The sequence below is a fragment of the Plectropomus leopardus genome, chromosome 14 (assembly GCF_008729295.1).
Source record: "Plectropomus leopardus isolate mb chromosome 14, YSFRI_Pleo_2.0, whole genome shotgun sequence".
Taxonomy (NCBI): Eukaryota; Metazoa; Chordata; class Actinopteri; order Perciformes; family Serranidae; genus Plectropomus; species Plectropomus leopardus.
The window spans coordinates 20,590,821-20,610,991 of record NC_056476.1 but is presented as its reverse complement, the minus strand read 5'-3'; the positions used below and the strand labels follow the sequence as shown (position 1 = coordinate 20,610,991).

At 41.7% G+C, this 20,171-nt stretch overlaps 2 protein-coding genes across 5 annotated transcripts in view; one reads left to right on the top strand and one right to left on the bottom strand.

The window, feature by feature from the left end:
* Window positions 1-426: 426 nt before the first annotated feature.
* Window positions 427-3,568, top strand: si:ch211-67f13.7 (uncharacterized protein LOC565426 homolog). 2 transcript variants are annotated; one of them, XM_042500231.1, is made up of 8 exons: window positions 427-1,001; window positions 1,078-1,190; window positions 1,265-1,371; window positions 1,486-1,660; window positions 1,748-1,862; window positions 1,933-2,012; window positions 2,099-2,187; window positions 2,891-3,564. In XM_042500231.1, the coding sequence occupies exons 1-8, from the start codon at window positions 513-515 to the stop codon at window positions 3,496-3,498; spliced, it is 1,776 nt and encodes a 591-aa protein (XP_042356165.1). In that variant the 5' UTR covers window positions 427-512; the 3' UTR covers window positions 3,499-3,564. The 2 variants fall into 2 exon arrangements, with proteins under 2 accessions (XP_042356165.1, XP_042356166.1); XM_042500232.1 differs by having other exon boundaries at window positions 901-1,001; window positions 1,078-1,158; window positions 2,891-3,568.
* Window positions 3,569-4,158: 590 nt separating this feature from the next.
* Window positions 4,159-20,171, bottom strand: part of LOC121953247 (uncharacterized protein KIAA1522 homolog) — a 36,833-nt gene continuing 20,820 nt past the window's right edge. For all 3 annotated transcript variants that reach the window (XM_042500227.1, XM_042500229.1, XM_042500228.1), the window contains exons 3-8: window positions 11,880-12,023; window positions 11,658-11,701; window positions 11,396-11,531; window positions 10,821-10,931; window positions 6,468-10,619; window positions 4,159-5,127 (exon numbers count right to left, since the gene is read on the bottom strand). In XM_042500227.1, coding sequence (XP_042356161.1) covers window positions 5,063-5,127; window positions 6,468-10,619; window positions 10,821-10,931; window positions 11,396-11,531; window positions 11,658-11,701; window positions 11,880-12,023 — 4,652 coding nt within the window. In that variant the 3' untranslated portion in view covers window positions 4,159-5,062. The remainder of the gene's footprint in view (window positions 5,128-6,467; window positions 10,620-10,820; window positions 10,932-11,395; window positions 11,532-11,657; window positions 11,702-11,879; window positions 12,024-20,171) is intronic.

Here is a 20,171-nt window from a genome sequence, read left to right as displayed (position 1 = left end):
AAACGCCACAAAAAAATTAAAAAGATGTAGTATAGCATGTCATTATAAAGTAAAAAATGAAAAATAAAAAAAATCATTTAAAAAAGTAATATTGTGCATTACAAAAACATCACCAAAAAAGCTCAGTGTAGTTTGACACTTAAAATGCGAAAAGTCATTTTGTCGTTTAAAATAAAAATTCAATCAATTAAATTAAACCAATAATTAAAACAACAAGGCGTACCTGCAAAACTTCAGGGCTTAATCATTCCACGTATTTCTCTTTAAGTCGGTTTATTCCCCCAAAACACACTCAAGATATTGTGACTTGAATCAAGAAAATAATGACAAAAATACATTTTCAGCCAAACGAATTACTGGTTCCTTTTTCTTTGACTGAAATCAACAAAAACGAAGCTAAACACCGACAGGCTGCCAGTTCATCATCGCCTGTAATTACCTGCAGCTGCGTCTGAGCGACGGTTTAACGCGCAGATAGAAAAAGAAAGGTAGAAGGAAAGCAGTCTGTTGCGATGAAAACAAAGTGGCATCTCTATATTTTGTGGAGTGTTTTATCACTTGCCCTCATCAGCTGCGCAGTGGACACGAATGAGTCTCCATTTACCAGGAGGAAAAAGGTTTTCAAACTGGGACCCCCAAAATCTAAATCTATCACAGAGACAACAACAGCAGACGGGAAATCCTCTCAGAGGTTACCTGACAGCACTCCTCCACCGTCTCAGCCTGGTTCCCAAAGGCTCGTCTCTCCACCGACACCTGGGTCCTTGCGCTCGAGGGAGCACGCGGCAAAGATCCGGTCGGACATTGCGTACCTCCCAGACGTGTCTGTAACCTGCTCCACATCTGACTTCGTGGTGCGGGTCAAGCCAGGTTTCTATGGTTTGGGCGCAGATGCGGATGAGCTGAGATTAGGCAGCTCGTGCAAAAGCAACGGGGTCCTCAGACCATACGGGGACCTACTCTTTACGTATCCTCTGACAGCGTGCGATGCCGTGCGTCAGGTAAGACAAGTGCGATTTCTTTCCAGACTTTCTGTGCATAATCTTGAAATCACAACTTCTAACGTTTCTTTGACAGTCGTCCCGCGGTTATCTCCTCTACAAATTCGTGCTACATTATGAACCCTCGCCAAAGCGTTTCCCAAGCCGAGCGCATAAGGTCAATGTCGACATTGAATGCCGTTATCCAAGGTTAGGCTTGTCTTATCCATTTTCAATATATCACGTGTGAAACCTACCATTTAAAATCTCCATCTCCTGACCAGGAAGCATCACGTGCACCAACTGACTGTGCAGCCCACCTGGGAGACTGTTGTTGTGCGTAAAAGACTGAAAGGAAGTCCAAATGACTTCCAGATGGAGTTGATGGATGGTATGTTTAAAGAGCTTAGGATTGTAGTGATGAAGAGATGCTTCAGTTTTCAGGGAAAATGTTTTTTGGTCTTTAAATGTCCATTTCTATAGATATATTTGAATAAATTCTTAGATTCATGGAGCGGACCAGCCACGTCCCAGGTATACCAGCTTGGGAAGACAGTTAATATCCAGGTCTCTGGTCCTCATCTTTCAACTGATGGAAAACTGTACATCAGTACCTGCTATGCTTCACCATCTAGTGGCTTTGGATCATCCCTGAAATACACAGTAATTGACAATTTTGGGTGAGTATTATGCATTCAAAATCTGGCTTTACCCCTGGTGTCGTGATTTATGTTTATCTGATACTAATGTCATGTTGTTATCCATAGCTGCATGCTGGACAGCAGGAGAGATCCAGGGGCCTCTCAGTTTATCTCTCGCACAGACAAGACCCTGAGATTCTCCCTAAAGGCTTTTCAGTTTACCTCTGACCCTGACACGGAGGTGAGCGTGATGTATAATTCTCTGGATTCGGACAGTTTTAGCTGCAACCTAACACTGTTTCCATTTTTAGGTTAGCATTCACTGCAAATTATTTGTCACATCTGATGATCCAGGTCCTGCACACAAATCATGCACCTACAGAGGGAACAGGTGAGTTTTGACACTACATTTCCATTATGGGACTAAAGTTGACTTTCACGATTCCAAGTGGATTGAGCGAATTTGTGTCATGAAAGGTGGAAGGCTCTCACTGGTGACGACTCTATATGTGAATGCTGTGATTCACAATGTGTGACCATCACACCTCGGAGAGCCATGATGGAAGGTATGGGGTCCTTTTTTTCCCAAGTCTGAAATATATTTCAAGGAAATGTTTGTGCACCCATTCTTACATCTAAATATTCGATTGTTGTGGTTTAAAGGTCTAGTGCGTAAGATTTAGTGGCGAATTTATAGCCAAATTATCTACAGAAGTCCCCTCCTCTCCAAAACAAACAGACCAGGTGATTAAAAAAATACAAAATATAAATAAATAAAACAATTTTGCATTACAAATGAGTGTTTCTCAAGTGTTTGCTGCTAGTCCAGCACCTGCCTATCTGTGCTATAAACATAACTTCAGATCCAGACTTGCCGGAGGTTTCTTTTACTGAGAACTGAATAATCCACCGAGGTCTCTCTCTCTCAAACAAATATGAATGGCTCTATCAAGAGCCAATGTTTGTCTGTTCTTGACCACTATAGAAATATGGAGTGCAACACGCCGATGTCCATAAAGGAGGACCTGCTCTGTATGTAGATATAAACAGTTAATTCTAAGACAACAGAAACACAAACATTCTTACTTTGAAGCGTTTAAACACTACAGAAAACATACTTATTATATTGTATATCTGCCAATATATTCCCCTGACTTCTACACACTGGACCTTAACTGAGTTACGCCACAGGTGTCTCTAGCTGAAAAAAATGTCCCATGTCCAACTAAAAAGTGATCATTAAAAATGGCTTCATCTCTTTTTTTCAAGGTTCTGTCAGCAGTGAGTCCTTGTTGGTCTCTGATCAGCCGTATGCAGCAGATGGCTTTTTACCGGTCAGCATGAGCAGAGAAGGAGAGGCCACGATATATCATTACATCGATGAGCTGCACAGCAACAGGGAAAGTGCAGACGTAGTAAAGTATGTCGAAGAAGAAGAAGAAGAAGAAGAAGAGGACAGTGAAGCTATCTTCAGAATGATGACAGAAGCTGATTTAGATGAGTTAGTGGAGGAGGTGAACGTGTCTGAATTGAAGGATTGGGATCAGTTTGAAGAGGAAGGGTCAGGGTTTGTGATACAAGAGAGTGAAGAGGAGGAGGAGGAATTTGAAGGAGGAGACGGGATCCATGTGAATCAGAAGGAGGCCGAAGTGTTGCGTCACTGGGTGCAGGTGGAGCAAATGTTACCAACAGAAGTCGGCCCACAGAGAGAGTTACAGCCGCTGGTGTCTGAAAGTGAGGAAAAAAACAGGAAGCATACAGGTAGAGGTGAAGAGGATGACATGATGTTGGCCTCTGAGATGGAGAGGAAGAACGATGAGAGCTGGGCGGGTTTAGGGGAGGATAGTGAGATGACCTGGTACTTCACATGGAGGTAGCATTAGTTTACTGATTTAATCTGCTAAAAGACTGTTGTAATGCTCCATAACAGAAGGATATTCTGATTTATTTCAATAAAAAACATGAAAATGCAGTTGATGTAGTCTCTTTTTTTCATTACTTGCAATAAGAATATTGCCAGACTTACAAACTTTTTAAAATGATTTCCTGTCACAGATAAATTTTCATAGTTTTTTCCCTCAGTTGGTGCGGCCCCCCTGCTTGATCTTTTGTGTGGAGTGGTTATAAAACTCAGTCCGAGCTGTCTTAGACTTTTTCTTGTCTTTCTGTTCTGAAAAAAGATTTTAATAATATAAGATTTAAGTCTTGGCTCATGCCAACAGTTCTCTCCAGTACCAAACAGGAAGTCTTAACATGGGCTTTTCAAAGTGTATGGTAGACAATACTGTAACCTTAGATGTGAAGATTTTATCCATCATCAACATTATCAATGCCAATAGTAGCTGACATAAATTAATCAAGGAATGTCAATTTTCATAATCCATTTGCATATGTCAAAAACATGGGGAATGTCAAGAGTTTCAAATTATTGACTAGTTTGTATTATACAGATTTTTGTCTCAAAAAGAAAAGGCTTACATACTAAAATGCAACATTATCAGAGTAACAGGAAATTTAGATGGATGCTTCGGTCAATGTGAGTTTGATCTGTCCATAAATCTTTATTCTTTCCATTATAAATGATTTATTACATTACAGTGTCTGAAACCAGCTTGAAATATATTATAGTCCAACACAGATATATCCCACTGCTTGAATAGTAACACACTAACTAAACGCAGCAGAAAATGTGCTCTGAAATAACATGTCTGCTCATTTATTTGTGACATGAATGGTTGCACATTTAGAGAGCTTTGAATCATAAAAGGACATGGGATTTTTGAGAAGGATGTAAATTTGGAGATGATTAAGAGCTACACAAACAAACATGATTTAAAGGATATTTGGGTGTAACACAGCACTGCAAAGTAGACATTGTGTCTGTAGAGACTCTCTGAACGTGAAAACAGGAAAAATAACTTAAGATAATTAATATAATTTTTCAACAAATATAATTGGTGTGGAAAAGTTTTTGGAGTAAATACAGAACTCTGTAGTACAGATCCATCATTCTTGGATGTGTTAAATGTACAAAATCAAGCTATATTTACAGATGAGCGCCCAAAAGTCCCATTGACACGAGTACTGACTAAAGCTCTGATTCAGCAGGACGTAAGTGGTACAATCAATGTTTGACACTAGAGGGCGATATGTTCCCGTCTCTAGCAATGGTAAAGCTCAGAAGACCCACAGGCAAAAGAAAATATGTTGTATTCACTCTTACAAAACTCCAAAATGAGTACATGAGAAAATTAAGACCCACACCATTAACATTAAAGTTAAAGGATTTTCTTTAAAATCCACAACTTATCCAAACGCAATCTTTGAAATAAGCATCTCATCTTTCCAAATCCAGTTTCTTGTCTCAGACACAAAGACCAACTTCCAGCAAATTCAGTGTTATTGGTTAAGTCCTTCCCAGGTCTCCTTCAGTCTTTACGATCATGCTGATGGCGTCCCTCCTCCTTCAACAGTACCTGCTGTCCCATTTGTTTTCTCTGCAGCATCTGAAGTTAGAAAGAATTAGTCAGAGTTAATTTAATGGAGTGCAGAAAAGTGGTAATTAAAACTGACTGGATTTTTAGCCATGCTAGCAGCAGTGTGGGTTGGTGAGTCCAGACTGAAATATCTCACTAGTTGATGAATTGCCATAAAAATTCTCCACATTCATGTCTGCTTAAGAATGAACTGCATCACTTTAATGACCCTTTAATTTGTCCTTTCAGTGGTGGAGTGAAACTAAGTATATTTACTCAACTATTGTACTTAACTAAAAATTTGAGGTATCTGTACTCAAGTAATTCCATTTTATGCTACTTTCTACTTCAACTCCACCAAATTTCAGACATAGCCTAATATGGTACTTTTTCCTTTACTGCATTCATTTTAAAGTTGTAGTTACTTAGTTAATTTATATTTTGTATAAATAATCTAAATTTGCAAAAAGGATATACTATATTCTTTTAGGTTTAGCCACCCAGATGTACATAGATACATTTAAAATAGATCCACCTTTACCAGCTGCAATATAAAAGTGATGAGCATGTTAATGCATCAATAATTACAATTAAATGAGATAATATAGCCTATATACAATACTGAGTTGGGCAAATGTGCACAACAAATCCCTTTTCTTTTGCACTTTCAGGAGGCTTATGTTTTGATGCTAATACATTTTGCATTTTTACTTTAATTGCAGGACTTTTACGTTTAACAGATTATTTTTACACTGCAGTATTACAATATTTACTTAAGTGAAAGATCTGAATATTTCGCCCACCACTGCCAGTACTTTCGTTTATGACATACTTGCTGTTTAGTGTTTATTAGCTAGTTAGTGTGCTAACAAGCTAAAGTAATTGGTGGACAAGGTGAACCGAGGTGAAACCCACTGCATTCATGCAATGTTGGGAAAACGGAAAAACAAGAAAATCTTTCGTTTAGCCCCCTTAAGTGTGTTCCTATTATTCCATAATAATTAACACCGATGCTAACCTCGTTGTCACTTCATTTAAAGTAGCCTAAAATGGCTAATATGGAACCTCACCCCCACCCCGTATTTGAAACAAAACCTACACCCTTGGTTGAATTGGTTCTATTCATGATAATATTGTTAATATTGACTTGGGATTCAGTTTGGAAGCTGATGTGAACTGTTTTTCTAACTTGATTGCTCATAATTATGGTCAAAATTGTATGGCGTGTTTTGAGCAATTTAGTATGCTGACAGTATTACTTAGCTCAAAGGAATGCTGTGCCACAGTACAGCCTCACACAACCAACAGTGTGATATTTCCAGTTTAATTCTGATGAGTTTTATCTCTGGTTAGTTAAAAATCTCTCTTACTCTTGATGCTCTCTTGCAGTGCTTCCTGTCCTGCAGTTTGTGCCATCCCTTCACTGCTTTCAATCTCTTTGCCCTTTGATTTGGGTTTCTTCGCAACAGGTGGTGGCACCTTGACTCCCTTCTTCACTGACTCAGCTTCATTCACCACCTTTGCTACAGACGAAACCTCAAGCTTCTTCTGTACAGTCGTCTCAGGCACCGGCTTGGTATCAATCACCACCCTCTTGTTGCTCTTTGAGAAGATAAAGCTTGCTGTGTTGGAGGGGGAGGGGGAGGGGGAGGGGGACTTTCGGAGGTCTACTGGTGATGTTGGTGAGTGCAAGCTGAGGCGAGATGCAGTGCCATCTTTTGATCTGGCTGCTGTCCTCAGGCGGATGGCCTCCTGGAGGTTCATGGAGGGAGAGGCGGTCATGGCGGGGGGAGACTTTTTAGTAGGGGAGACAACTGTGGATGAAGATGCAGGTAGAACCAAAACAGAGTGGGACTTGGGCAGAGCTGGTTGTGCAGTAACTATAGCAGGTGGAGAGGTGGAGGGAGGAGAAGCAGGTGGTGGAGAAGTGGATGGTGGAGAGATGATGATCAGAGACCTTCTGATGGGCTTCTGAGGCGCCTCACCACTGGTAGATGAGGTTGGGACCGGATTAGTGGGCTGCTGCTTCCTCATCGTGACCTCAGCTTCTGGTGGCTCCTGAGCTTTAGGAGGCTCAGGGCTGCTGTTGACTGACCGCAGCTTCACCATCTGCAGGAGGGTGGGGGTGACAATGGGAGTGGATCCCTCCTGTACAACAGGGGCAGATGTCACCTCTGGGGTTTGCTTTTCTGTGCTTACAGGACGAGGCTGCTCCTTAATGCTGGCAAGACCCTGCGCAGGTAAAGGTGGAGGCAAAGGAATGTTTACAGGTGGAGGGGGAGCAGGTTCTTGAGCCTTTTCTGGCAAAGAGTTTTCAAGAGCTGGTGCGACAGGAACTTCAGAAGTTGGTGGGGGAGAGGCCTCTTGGGTTTCAAGACCATTATTTGTGGGTACAACCTGATGTTGGTGGAGAAGCTGTATGGGAGGCAGAGGGGGAATACTCTGAGGGGGAGTAAGAATACTGTTAGATGAACCTGGGATTGGTTCAGACTTGTATAGGATGCTCACTTGTGGAAGATTAGTTTCCTGCGCTGATGAATTTGGTTGTGACAGAAGTGGCGGTGGAGGTGGAATACTTTCTGGTGGAGCGAGCTTGCTGATAGGTGTCACCTCTTCAGGGGAATTGTCTTCAGAAGATGGAGGAGAAACTTCCTCAGTGGAGACCTCTTTAGGAGGCAGAGGGGTGACCTCAACAACCAGTGGAGGAGAGACGTCCTTAACTTGTGGAGGAGACACCACTGTGACCATTGTGACAGAGACATCTTTGATGAGTGGAGGGGGGGCTTCTTGAACAAGAGGAGGAGTGGACTCTTCGGGCCTAACAGGAGACACATCATTAGGTGCAGCAGGAAGAGAGACCTTCTCAGGTGACTGAGGGCGAGAAACCTCTTTTGGTGGTGCAGAGATTTCTTTAGGTGATGGACAAGAAGTCTCCTTAGGTGGCGATGGAGGAGAAACTTCCTTTGGTGGTGGTGGAGAGACTTCTTTAGGTGGTGTGGAGGGAGAAATTTCCTTGAACTGTGGCGGAGGAGAAACCTCATGAGGTGGTGGTGTAGGCAAAACCTCCTTAAGTGGTGGTGGTGGTGGAGGAGAAACCTCCTTAAGTGGTGGTGGTGGTGGTGGTGGAGTAGAAATCTCCTTAAGTGGTGGTGGTGGAGGAGAAATCTCCTTAAGTGGTGGTGGTGGAAGAGAAACCTCCTGAATTGGCGGTAGAGGGGAGACCTTTCTAGTTGTAGGAGGGGAGACCGCTTTAAGTGGTGGAGGTGGAGCTGAATATGGTGGAGGCGGGGGGATAATCAAAGGCTGAGGTACAATCTCCTTGGATGCACTTGGCTTCTGTTCAGCCTCTGCAGTCACCTGAACACATTCTGTTTTCACCACTGATATATTAGACGTACAAGAGGAGTCGCCACCAGAAATCAATCTCTCTGTAGGCACCTGGACAGGTATGACTAACCCTACCTCCCCAAACATTGGGGGAGGTGGAAGAGGGAAGTCCATCTCATCGGGCCCTCTCAGACCCACTTGTGCCATTGGTGGAGGTGGTGGAGGCCAGGACGACTCGGGGGATACAGGTGTGATCTGTTTGGCAGGTGGTTGGGGAGGATGGTGTGCCGGAGGAGGAGAGGGAGATGGCGGAATGCGTGCTAATGAAATGGCGGGTATCGTATCCATGTTGACCCCTGTAGCTTGTGTGGATGCCTTTTTGGCTTCTATTTCTCTCGCTGCTGCCAGCCGTCCTTCGCGTTTTTCTACAGCCTTCACTAACATCCCATTTATAATGTCACTTACTCTTACTTTCTCAATGCTGCTATTTCCTTTCAAATCAACATTCTGCTCAGCCAGTCGATCATCATTCTCTTTGTGTGTCTCTGCACTTTCTTGAACTTTCTTTGTCTCCTGTACATGTAGGGATCCATTAACAGACTCCACTGTTACAACCGGATTCTTTTGCTTTCTTTCTACCACCAAGCTCTTCACAGAGCTCTCTGTAGATGCAGACGGAGACTGCCTCTGTTGTCTCCTGTCCTTAGGATTCTTCTTTATGATGGCCTGAAGGTTATCAGGTACCGGGGGTCCCAGCAGCAGCTCAACAGACCGCCTGCTGTGAGCCCATACCTCTGGAGGAGGGGGTGGAGGTGCGTGGATTTTAGGATGTGGAGGGATGTTGAAGAGTTCTCTCAGGGCCCTGACAGAAGGGCTCACAGTATCAACTGTGGTATCAGGTTTGAGATCCTGTTGCTGGGTGAGAGAGGACGCAGTTGAAGCAGCAGGGGTGGACCCTGGAAATAACCTTTGAAGCTTTGCAAAGATGCCTCTCTTGTGCCTCGGAGATGAGCTGTGGGACTGCTTAGAAGCATCTTGGCTGGAGTAGCCACTGGACGGAGATACTGTTTTGCTTAGCTTATTCTCCTGAAGTGTTTTCTTCTTCCCTTGTAAAGCATCAACCTCAACCTTTGCAGCATCCTCTGCCTTTTGTGCCTGCAGCTGGGATCTGATGGGACTGAACGACACAGAACCTGCAGAGTCGTCCAGAGAGCTGGTGTCTGCATTGTATCCAGGGCTGTCTATGGGTCTGGAGGGCATCGGAGAGGATCCAGATTTGTTTTTCTCATTTTCCTCACCAGATGCTGCAATGTTATGGAGAGAAGATTCCCTTGAGTTGACTCTGACCTCCGCCAGATCACGTGATCGTCGTTTCATCTTATTGTGAAGGGAATAGGAGCGGCTCGGAGGTGGAGGAGCCCTCTTTGCCTTCATGACAGAGAGGCTACGCCCAAACTGCCCCTCTTTCTTAACCTCGTCTCCCTTAATAATGACCTTGCCACCTTGAACACTGATTTTGTCCTCTTTAGCAGTGGCGTCCCCATTCTGCGACCTCTTCTGCCTGGGGGTGCTGCTCCTGGAGATGGTCGAGGAGTCAGATACCAAGGTCTCCGAGGACTCGGAATTGCTCCAACAAGAGCTGTCGGACATATTGGAAGGGTTTTGGCGGGAAACGGAGGTGATATTGGAGGTTCTGGAGGAAGCACGGGAGGAGGCCGGGCTGGACACCAGCAGGCTGCTTTTGCTGACGGTGCGGACGCTGTTGCGACTCCTTCCACGGCTGATTTCCAGTACGTCAATGGAAGGTGGCAACACGGCATTGGGAATGATTTTGGACATGTAGGCAGCCTGGGGTGACATGGTCATAACAGGGCTGGGCAGCTCCTGCTGGACGCTGTTGGCAGTAGTCATCCAGGGAACGGCCAGGGAATGAGGCCTCTGCCCATCTGACATGTCAGGGCCCAGGCGGTGCAGCAGGTCCAGGTCATCCCTGTGACGAGCATCAGCAAGCTGCTCAATTTGGTTTTTGCTGAGTGGATGGATGACACTGATGTCTGGAGGGTTGGCACCAGCTCCCCTTTGTGACTCTGCTGCCGGCTGTAGCCCATCAGTGGTTGGGCTAACATCAGATTCACCATTATAAAGCTGTTCCTCATCCAACCTCTGAGTCAGTGTCCAACCTGCTCTGTCCAGGCCTGAGAGAAGACAGAAGAAGTTCATATTATCATTGAGGAAATTGACATGCAAAGAAATCCTACATCTATTTATTTTCTGTAGAGAAGACATTAACATGATCATATATAAATATACATCTGAATGTAGCAAAAACATTTAAACTAGTAATTCATATTTGGATGTCTTCTGTCAGTTCTACATTTGAATGATGAACTGCATACCAAGTTCTCGCTGAACATGGTGCGGGATACCTCCAACCGTCTTTCTGTGTCTTCTCCTTTTCTTGCTCTTTTCTGACTTTTCTCCAGAGTTTAAGGGTCTGAATGTTGATGCTAGGCAGACAGAGGCATGAAAACATTCAATATAAAGTCAATACAATCTGTAAAACCTCCTGTACATCAAGATCTTAAGTTATCAGAGAAAAAAGGAGGGCACACATTAGCAGGTGGTGCACAAGTGGCCCATCTCCAACAAGCCATACAGCATCAGAGAAACTGATTTAGAATGTTAAACTGTTTTATTTTTACCAATTTGAATTACCTGGTCCATTTGGTTTTAGAGAGAATAAAACCAAATGGACCAGTGAATAATTCTGCTCCCAGTGAAAACCTTCTGACCAACAAACACTGAAGAATTTCTAACCAAGAGAGTTTTAAGATGGTTGCAATCTGCAATAATCACCTCTTGATGCCACAACATCGTACACACTGCTCCTTTAATCTTTCATTTTATGTGTGTGCATCATCAGCGTATTACGACCAAGTTGGGATGTATATGGTATTATACTTGTGGTTACCTTGCCTGGTTAGTCCAGAGCGGGAAGATCTTGTGGACACAGATGATTGTACAGAGACGACAGAAGTTGTATCAGCAATGGTGCTGTCGGTCATAAACCCTGCATCTTCCCTGTCTGTGTGGGATGCTATTGTTGACTGGCAAAAGAAGAGACACAATCTTTTTGTAACAAAAATAATAATATAACTTGGACAGAGAGGTTTATTTGCTGTAAGTGTAAGAAAAAAAAAAAACAGCAATTATGCATGTGATGTGTCACTTACGATTGCGCTTTCATTGTCCTGGAACTCCATTCCATTATTGGTTTCTGCAAGAAGAGTAACATATGACTCTGCAGATTTATGACATTTAAAATCTTTAGCTGTGTTTATATCCTCTGGTGCACACCCTCTTGAGCAATATGCAGACAGTTATCAACATGTTGGCATGACACACCTCTAATTTAGTGCACAAATGTAAGACTGTCTCACTGGAGTGCTTTGTACCTTCCTGCTGCATCATTTTCAATCCCTCCAGGGCCTCAGTGTGGAGGTTCTCCAGGTACTGGGGCCTGCTGGCCTCGATGAACACGTTCTCCTGGAGCTCTGGGGGAGCTGGGGTCTCGTCATCATCATTTCGCTTTGGGACAGCTTGAATTAGTAAAAGAGGGGAGAGGGGATCAGTCTGGATCAAGTTAAAGCTCTGTGTTACAGTAACAGTAGATGAGGGGGCCATATGGACAGGACGAGAGCATTCAGGTGTCTGTCAGAGGCATTTAGGCATAGAGATAGTAAAGATGTTGGAGGGTTAATTACATGAGTGTGTGCGAATTAAAATGGCTCAACTCCTCACAGTCACGCAGGATTTAACTCCAGTGACTGTGACAGTGACTTTTAATCAGGGATTATCACATCAAAAAATCTACTGTTAAATACTGTTTTAGTCATGCTGTGGTTTTACTTAGAAAGTCCAAACCCTGTATGGATTTCTGTCATTTTTGCATTTGATAAAAGGGAGGGACATACGTAATAGCCCTCCGTTTAAAGAGTTTAACTGAAAATTAAAAATGATGTAGGCCGATTTTGGAACTCCTCTCGCTGTATCAAATATGGAGATCACACATACTTTTTTAATATTATCCAAAACTAAATTCATAGTGGGAAGGGATACAGAAATGTTGGCCATTTTGAACACTGATTTTACCATTAAACCTATTGTGTTATATATGACCAAACCCTGAAAGAGCCATGGCTAAAGGAAAGGGTTTTTTTTTCTACATATCCATTTATTGTTTGCAAAAAACTTAATCTTGGCTCAAACCACCGCCAACCACCCTACATCAAAGACAGGTTAATTAAAGAGTACTCAATGGCAAAAAATAACTCAATGTTAAGACAGGTTTTTAAATGTATCGGCATTATTAATTTTAGATTACCAAAGTGATACAGTTTTGTACTGATTTAATCATGGATTTGGCCAAATCTGACACCTGTTTCTTTTAATGTATTTTATATTATTTATTTTTCATTTTAGTTGTTTGTTTTTTATCTTTCCGTCTATCCAACCAACCAACCAACCATTTATTTTATTATCTATCTATTTTGCCAAATTATGACTAGTCATTTTTTTCTATACATAAACCAAATGTAAATTATTGTTTGTTTGAAAAAAATCAAGTAAGAAAAAAGGGCTAAAAAAGTTTTACGATAGCTTTACATTTGCTGACCAACTGGCATGTAATTGAACTCATGTGGTGTCCTCACACTTCCAGGACACAGTCTGGGATCACTGGGCTAACAACCTGCTAAGACACCTTTATGTAACAGTGACATCTGCTCCGCATTTAGCCACCTACTGTTCTCTACTGTCTGCACTGTCACTGTAAGACCATGCTGAAATTAGCCTCGGCAGCCATGTGCTCAGTGTTCACTACTAATTTTTACCTCTGTCTCTTTTGTAACAGCATTAGGGCTGCTCACATTAAGCAATTATCTAAATATATGCCAAATTCTTACTCGTTATTCTATTTTTGCTGCTATTTAGAGCAATAATTATTTGCTAAAGTGAGACTAAATCACAGCATGTTATATATGAAGGGAGTTATATGAAGTGACAGTGGTTTTCATGGTCCACAGCGACAGTGAATGTCCACACTGAAATTACTTTACTGCCTATAGGAGAGCCAGCCGATCCAGCCTGTTCTGGTCAAACTTGAAGAGAAGCTTAAACAATCATCGCAGGAGCAATTGGTTCGAGTCATGAACTAATCAGGTCTGTTTTCTTGTATTTTCAAACAGTTGTGCTGCTTTCACTCACCTTTCCTTCTGAAGAGAGTTGGAAAGCAGTCGAAATTCGAGCTGGTGTTATTAGTCAGAAGAACTACCATGGTTTCTCGTAAAGTAATCCAAAACTATGCCCAAGTTGTGTTAAAGAAAGAGAGGAAAAAAGTATCTAAAGGAACAGTTAAAAAGCATTCTTGAAAGATAACAGGAGGATGTCAATCTGTTATTGATGGAGTTGTTGTTGTCAGTTCAGGTCCATGCGGAGCATTAAAGGTCCCCACAGCCAATGAACAATCAGAGCTCAGACACTAATCCTCAGCAGCCTAATTCCTGTCACCCTCTCTACTGCATCTCCCCTACATGCTGCTCAACAGCATCCCACTGTTGCCCTCCATCTGCAGGCACACTCGACCCCGATTGGTCAGTCAGGGCACTGATCAAACTGACATCATAGATGTAAACATTGAAAGGAAGAGAAAGCTGTTGTCAGGGATTTTGAGGCATGGTGGCATCACGTGAAGATCCCTCTCACTTGAGCCCCACTGTTGATAAATAACACTGCTTTTTTAGATTACACTGCAGAACTTTATCAACACAGCAAATTTGACTTCCTCAGACTTCATTATGAAACATGTAACTTTATTCAGTGGTGTAAAGTATTTTTGGGAGTATCTTTACTACTACTACTACCTTAACTTTTGCTCCATTACATTTCCCCTCAGCATTTTAGTTACTTACTACAAAAACAGGATGGGAAGAGGGGACGGGGAGGTGAATGAAGGAATGGGGGGGAAGGAAAAACTGGACTTTGTTTTTTAAATCCTTTAAGTTGTGAAGAAAAGTCCTTGTTTTTCTTCAAGTATAATGTACGCTCCATTTCTAATGTGGCGTACATGTAAAGAAGAAATAAACTGCAAAATTCTGACCGTTTGCTTTTTGTTAACAGAATTTAGTTGTACCTAAAAATACTTATGTAAAATTGCATTTAATATAATAAAAACAATTGGATTAAAAATTTTGTAAAAATCAGACACTTGGAGACTTTCACTCAAGTAGTATTCTAATAAATGACTTTAACTTATACCAACGTCATTTTCTGATAAGAAATCTGTACTTTTACTCATGAATGGCTTCAAAGTACTTTATCCACCACTGACTTTATGTTTTTCCACAAGGGGGAGTAAGTGAATTAAAAGAATCTACTCCTAAAACAAGATTAAAAACATGTTTAAAAGGAGGCCCGCAGCTCCACAGCACATGGTCACACATGTGAAAAATGTTCCCTATTGTTTGCAGCAACATTACGTTAGATTAGTTACTGAGCAGCAGGAACACAGAGGATGACAGATCTTAAACAACTCAGTCAATCAGGAACTGTTACAAATTTTGTGATCTGGACAATCTTGTTTTTGAGTCTAATTTCTGTTTCTTTTTGTTTGTTTCTCTTTAAGACAAATTCATGTGGCTAAGGGGGTTTTGTTCGCTTCCTGGTGTGAGGAGCAGACATGACATGGAATGTGCGCCATCTGAGCAAATGGAAAACATTCCCATGGTCGTGATCATACTGAGTGACTCAATACAAAAGCAGTTTACAAAGAAAAAATAAATTAATCGCATGTGTTACCAACAGAAAAAGAACAGTATTTGTATTAAACCCACTCCCTGAGAGGAGTCCTCAACCTATAGACGTAAACAGAAAGTTGATATGTATGTGTAGGGTCAAGTCAGTCTAGGACAACACTCATCTAGTTACCATGACAGCACACACACTGACTGGAACGGCCTGGAATAATGGGTGGGGCACAAACCCACGTTAATGAGGGGCTCCTATTATCACTGGTTCTGTGATCACATTGTAATTGTGTCCATATTAATCACTGACATATTAAAGACACCATCTGTCACTGAAGCTGGCCGTATTAACAGGCCGGTAGCGATTATGTATGAACCCGAACTGATGTTTACATTTCGGATTTGGATAAACAGACTAAATCTAATGGATGTGATACTGCGTGACCGCTTCATTCAAGTTGCAGATTTCAGCCTTTAATGAGGAAAAACAATGCACTAAAAAAGAAAATCAGCTCCATGGGGGGCATTATGATTACATTTTATGACATGTAAATAATGACGGATTTGAAGTAGAACATTTCAGCAAACATCTGTTCACGAGTGTGTTTTGGTAAATTATGGATTCTCTGGCAGTAAACAGAGACAGAAGGAGATATGTTGCGTCATCAACTCCTGTAAACAAATTACACCCAGTGACACAGACGGCGGTGAGGAGTGTTTATCATATGCAACCATGGTGATACTTCATACATTTTAGCTGTGACTACCCATTTTAAATTAAAAGCACTGATCTGTGAATCAATTTAGGTTTAAATTAAAAACAAAGAACAAGAAATTACTTACTGCTTTATGTATTTTAAAAAAAACATCTTCTAGACAGGCTTCAAAACCAGAACACAGAAATTTCACAATTACCATTTAGTAAACTGTGACTAATGACGAAGCGTTTATTTATGACCGACAGTAGTCTGATTCATCAAGGCTAGGACAAGTCTCTAAAATGTATGTTTTTTTTTTTCTTTTTAGCATATTTAATCTATTTTGTAAACTTTTTAATTACATTTTCTGTAGTATTTTATTTTAATGAGGTCTGAAAAAATACATTTGAAATACTCAAAAGCGATGTCTCTTTCCAGAAATCATGACCCAGTTACTCAAGATAAGCCATAGACATGTAGGAAATGTTTTCTTTCTACTAAACTACACCCACAAACTGTATCACCACGCAGGACGGAGCGTGGATCTACTCATAGACCAGAGGCTCGTGCTTGTGACAGCTTGAGATGCAAACAGTAATCGCATCCTTCTCGGCTGAGCTGTAACGTTAACTAGCTCAGTGTTTGCTGGGTGAGCTAGCAAGAGATGCATGCTTCCTTCTCCATGGTGTAAGAGTTGGTGGGATTAGTTTGGTAGAAAGAAAGTAGTTCTGATGTAAAAACCACTAACAACAATGTCTGTGGATTACTTTGAGCAAACAGGGTGATGATTTGATTTTAGGATGAACTGTCCCTTTAAGCCCGCTTGACACTCCCACAACCAAATTCAAGCGTGGAGATGCTGAACTGTTCACTTATTTTACTTATTTATTTATTGTAAAAAAAAGGGGGCCAAATTTTACTTTATTCAGTGCAGAAATACTGGTATCAGCCTGTAAAATACCCACAGAGGTTATTTTATTTTGATTGTACAATGTAAACCTTCCTCTTGGTTCCAAATTCCCATAAAAAATACTAAGAAAGTGACCTCGCTGTCCTACAGCTCTGACTGACAGGTTCAATATCGCAGATACAAAGGGATAGATAACTGATTATTTTTTGTAAAGTTGCTGTTAATATATTCTGATCTATATCATTTCTAAGAGCATCTACTGAACAGGCAGAATGCCAGAAAAGATCAAGGAAAGGGAGAAACGAGTTGGTTGGCCTCAGAAGGTATAACGTTAAAATTTACTGTAAAAGGCAACAGTTTGAGATCCCTGCAACCTCACGCACACACGTATGAACACATTAACACTCCCACAAACGTGATGTGACTGTTCTAGAATTGCTTCATGGGAATCAAACAGATGCAAAAACCCCACACACAACTGCCGTCCCTGCCCCAACTTGCCCCTCTCTCTTGTTTTGCAGCGCCAGGCAGACAGCCATGCAGAGACATTCTCTCCCGCTCTGAGGGTGCTGTCTGCCAGGTGCTTAAGCCTCTCTAATCAGCCCAAACCCAACTGAACACACTGTGATGACAGTGGGAAAGAGCTGGAGGCTCTCTGTTTCTCTAAAAGCCAGTATGTACAGTCTCGACTGGACACATCCTGGTCAAAGCCGGCGCGCTCCATTGACTATTTTCACGCTCTTGGTTTCCAATGAATTAAATATAAACTTCCCGGCTGAAAGAAAAGAGGGCGGTAGCGTGGTGTGACAAGGACAACAATCCAGGTAACAGATACACCTGCATCATCTGCCACACAGGGTTACACTCTAATTTACTGTCAGACAACACAGTCTGTATGCCAGCAAACCTGCATGTATCAGATACCTCCAGAAATATACTCAAGGTGCATACAAATACACACTATTATTTTGCAGGTGGCCACATTACATTACATCAGTGCATGAACCTCTCTGCAGCCTTCACCTGTCACTTCACAGTTCAAAGGTCAACAGTGAGCAAACTCCCATTCTCAAACTCAGTGCCAGCTTCATAGCGATGAGGTCTCTCTCAATAGACTTAGCCATAAGCAACTAATCGAATCCCAGTAAAAAAAAATAAATAAGCAGGAGAAAGTCAAAAATTCAGGCCATCCTAGTGCCTGTTAAATTTTAGCACAGCACCTTTAACCTTAGCATGTTAACACTGTAATTGTAAGCATGTCAGCATGCTAGTATTAACACTATGCTCAAAGCACAACTGCACCTATATATAGCCACAAAGAGCTGCTTGCATGGCTTTAGACTCTATTTTACTATTTAAGTATTTCACTGCTTTAAAAGATGGTGTTTTCAACTGGGCTGTCCATGAAGCAGAAAGACACAAATACTTTACCATACAAAAATACAAATACAAAAATTCGAGCCACTTGACCAGAGAAAACAGAAAAAAAGGGCTATGGCATTTGGTTTTGCTGAAGCAGTAAACCTACAACTACCAGAATGCAATGCACCACACCAGACCAATAAACACTCCCGCTGGTGGGTGACCTAACGCAAGCTTGTCCGTTTCGGCCAGGGACCCAAAAATGTAGTTCAGCCTTGCTTTCAATTTTTCCCAGTGGCCACTCGCAGTATTGCAGTGAGGGGTCACAAATGTAAAGACACGTCTGTAAAAGTGTTAACAGGACAACTCGAACTGCAAATAAGGTCAATTATGACTCTTTGTACTCTGTATTTTTGATCCATGGAGGTTTTGTGTGTTGTAAAACTTCCTTCAAGCCAAGAAAAGTAGTTTAAAAATCTGTGATGTCATTGCAATGTAACGTCTATGAGCCAGGCAGGAACTTGCAAGCAGGGCCAGCAGGAGAAACATTACTAAACATATTTTTTGGGTTGCATACCCTGGAAGTAAACTGAAAAGCTAGAAACTTTTGCCGCAGTAGAGCAATTCTAACTGGACTGAACTGGGCCATCTTGGGGTCCAGTACCCAGATCTAATAATAAATCCATGCACTGCACCTCCAAACAGCCTCACAGAGGTGCTAGTATGACTGTTGTTTCAACATTTTCAGAGTAAATGAAATGCTGGATCACCTCCTTAACACCCCTGGGTACTAGATCACCAGGTTGAGCTGATTTAAACTGGGCAAGTCCCTCTTTTATATACAAGCAGACTTATCACAGCTCCAGTCCTTGAATGCATCCTCAAAGAACAGCATGTTCTCAGAGAGGAATACATGAATAACCAACACTGTGTGCAACTTTACTAAGCTATGAAGTAAAACCAACAAAGTTATCTTCACCAATAGTACTGTGGATTTCTATTATTTACAGTGAGCCCCATTGCTTAAAAAAAGAGCCTCATTTGACTACAAAAGTCATGACTGGTGACTCACAAAACTTTCCAGGCACATATTTGTCTGTCTCTATGTAGACTTGCCACAGTGTGTTGGCAAATGTTTTCCTTTCGTGACAATAGCCTGAGCAGTCTGTGCACAGTAACAATGTATCTGCACCTCTTGACAATGACACAATGTATGATTTCATAAATAATAACTGTTGCTTTTGGCCACCCTGCTCAGTTTAGTAACACTGACACCAAATATTCGTGGTTTGCAAAGAATAAAAGGAACTTGATGAAATGAAACTGGAGCGCATAATTCATTTGAGACTAGAGGGCAAACTGGCACTTAGTAAACTTTCCTTACCATCTGATGACCTAAATATGATCTCTTATACCATTTGGGCGTGGCAACTCTTCACCTATTGAAATAAAATCCTAGAAAATGCCCCCAATACCCTGTGATTATAAACAAGCATGCGTGCGACTATTTACTATACAGTCCTCATGTACAGAAATTCCCACAACGTCAGCATCGGCTTGATTCTCATGTGACACCTGAGCAGTGTGTGAGCTTGCATCAGCTTAATTTTCAGATATTTTATATACAAAAGTGACCAAAAGTACTTGAGGGTACAACAGAAATTATCCTCATCCACTGTGGCAATTTAACTTAGAAAAGCACATGACAGAGTAAACAAATGCTTATACGTTAAATACATAAAGGCTAAATAATCTCTGTCGGATGGGTTACACCTTCCTGATGTGACTGCATAAAAAAAGGCCGGCAGGTTGTTTACTTCCTGCCATGAGAGCAAGAAAATGAAAGTCTTATCACACATCAGTTTTCTCAAACCTGTTCTACTGCCCTTCCTTGTTCATGTTTCATCATTATGACACAACTCTATAACTACAAAAACACAACAGTGCTGCAAACAACAGTTACAGGTAATATCA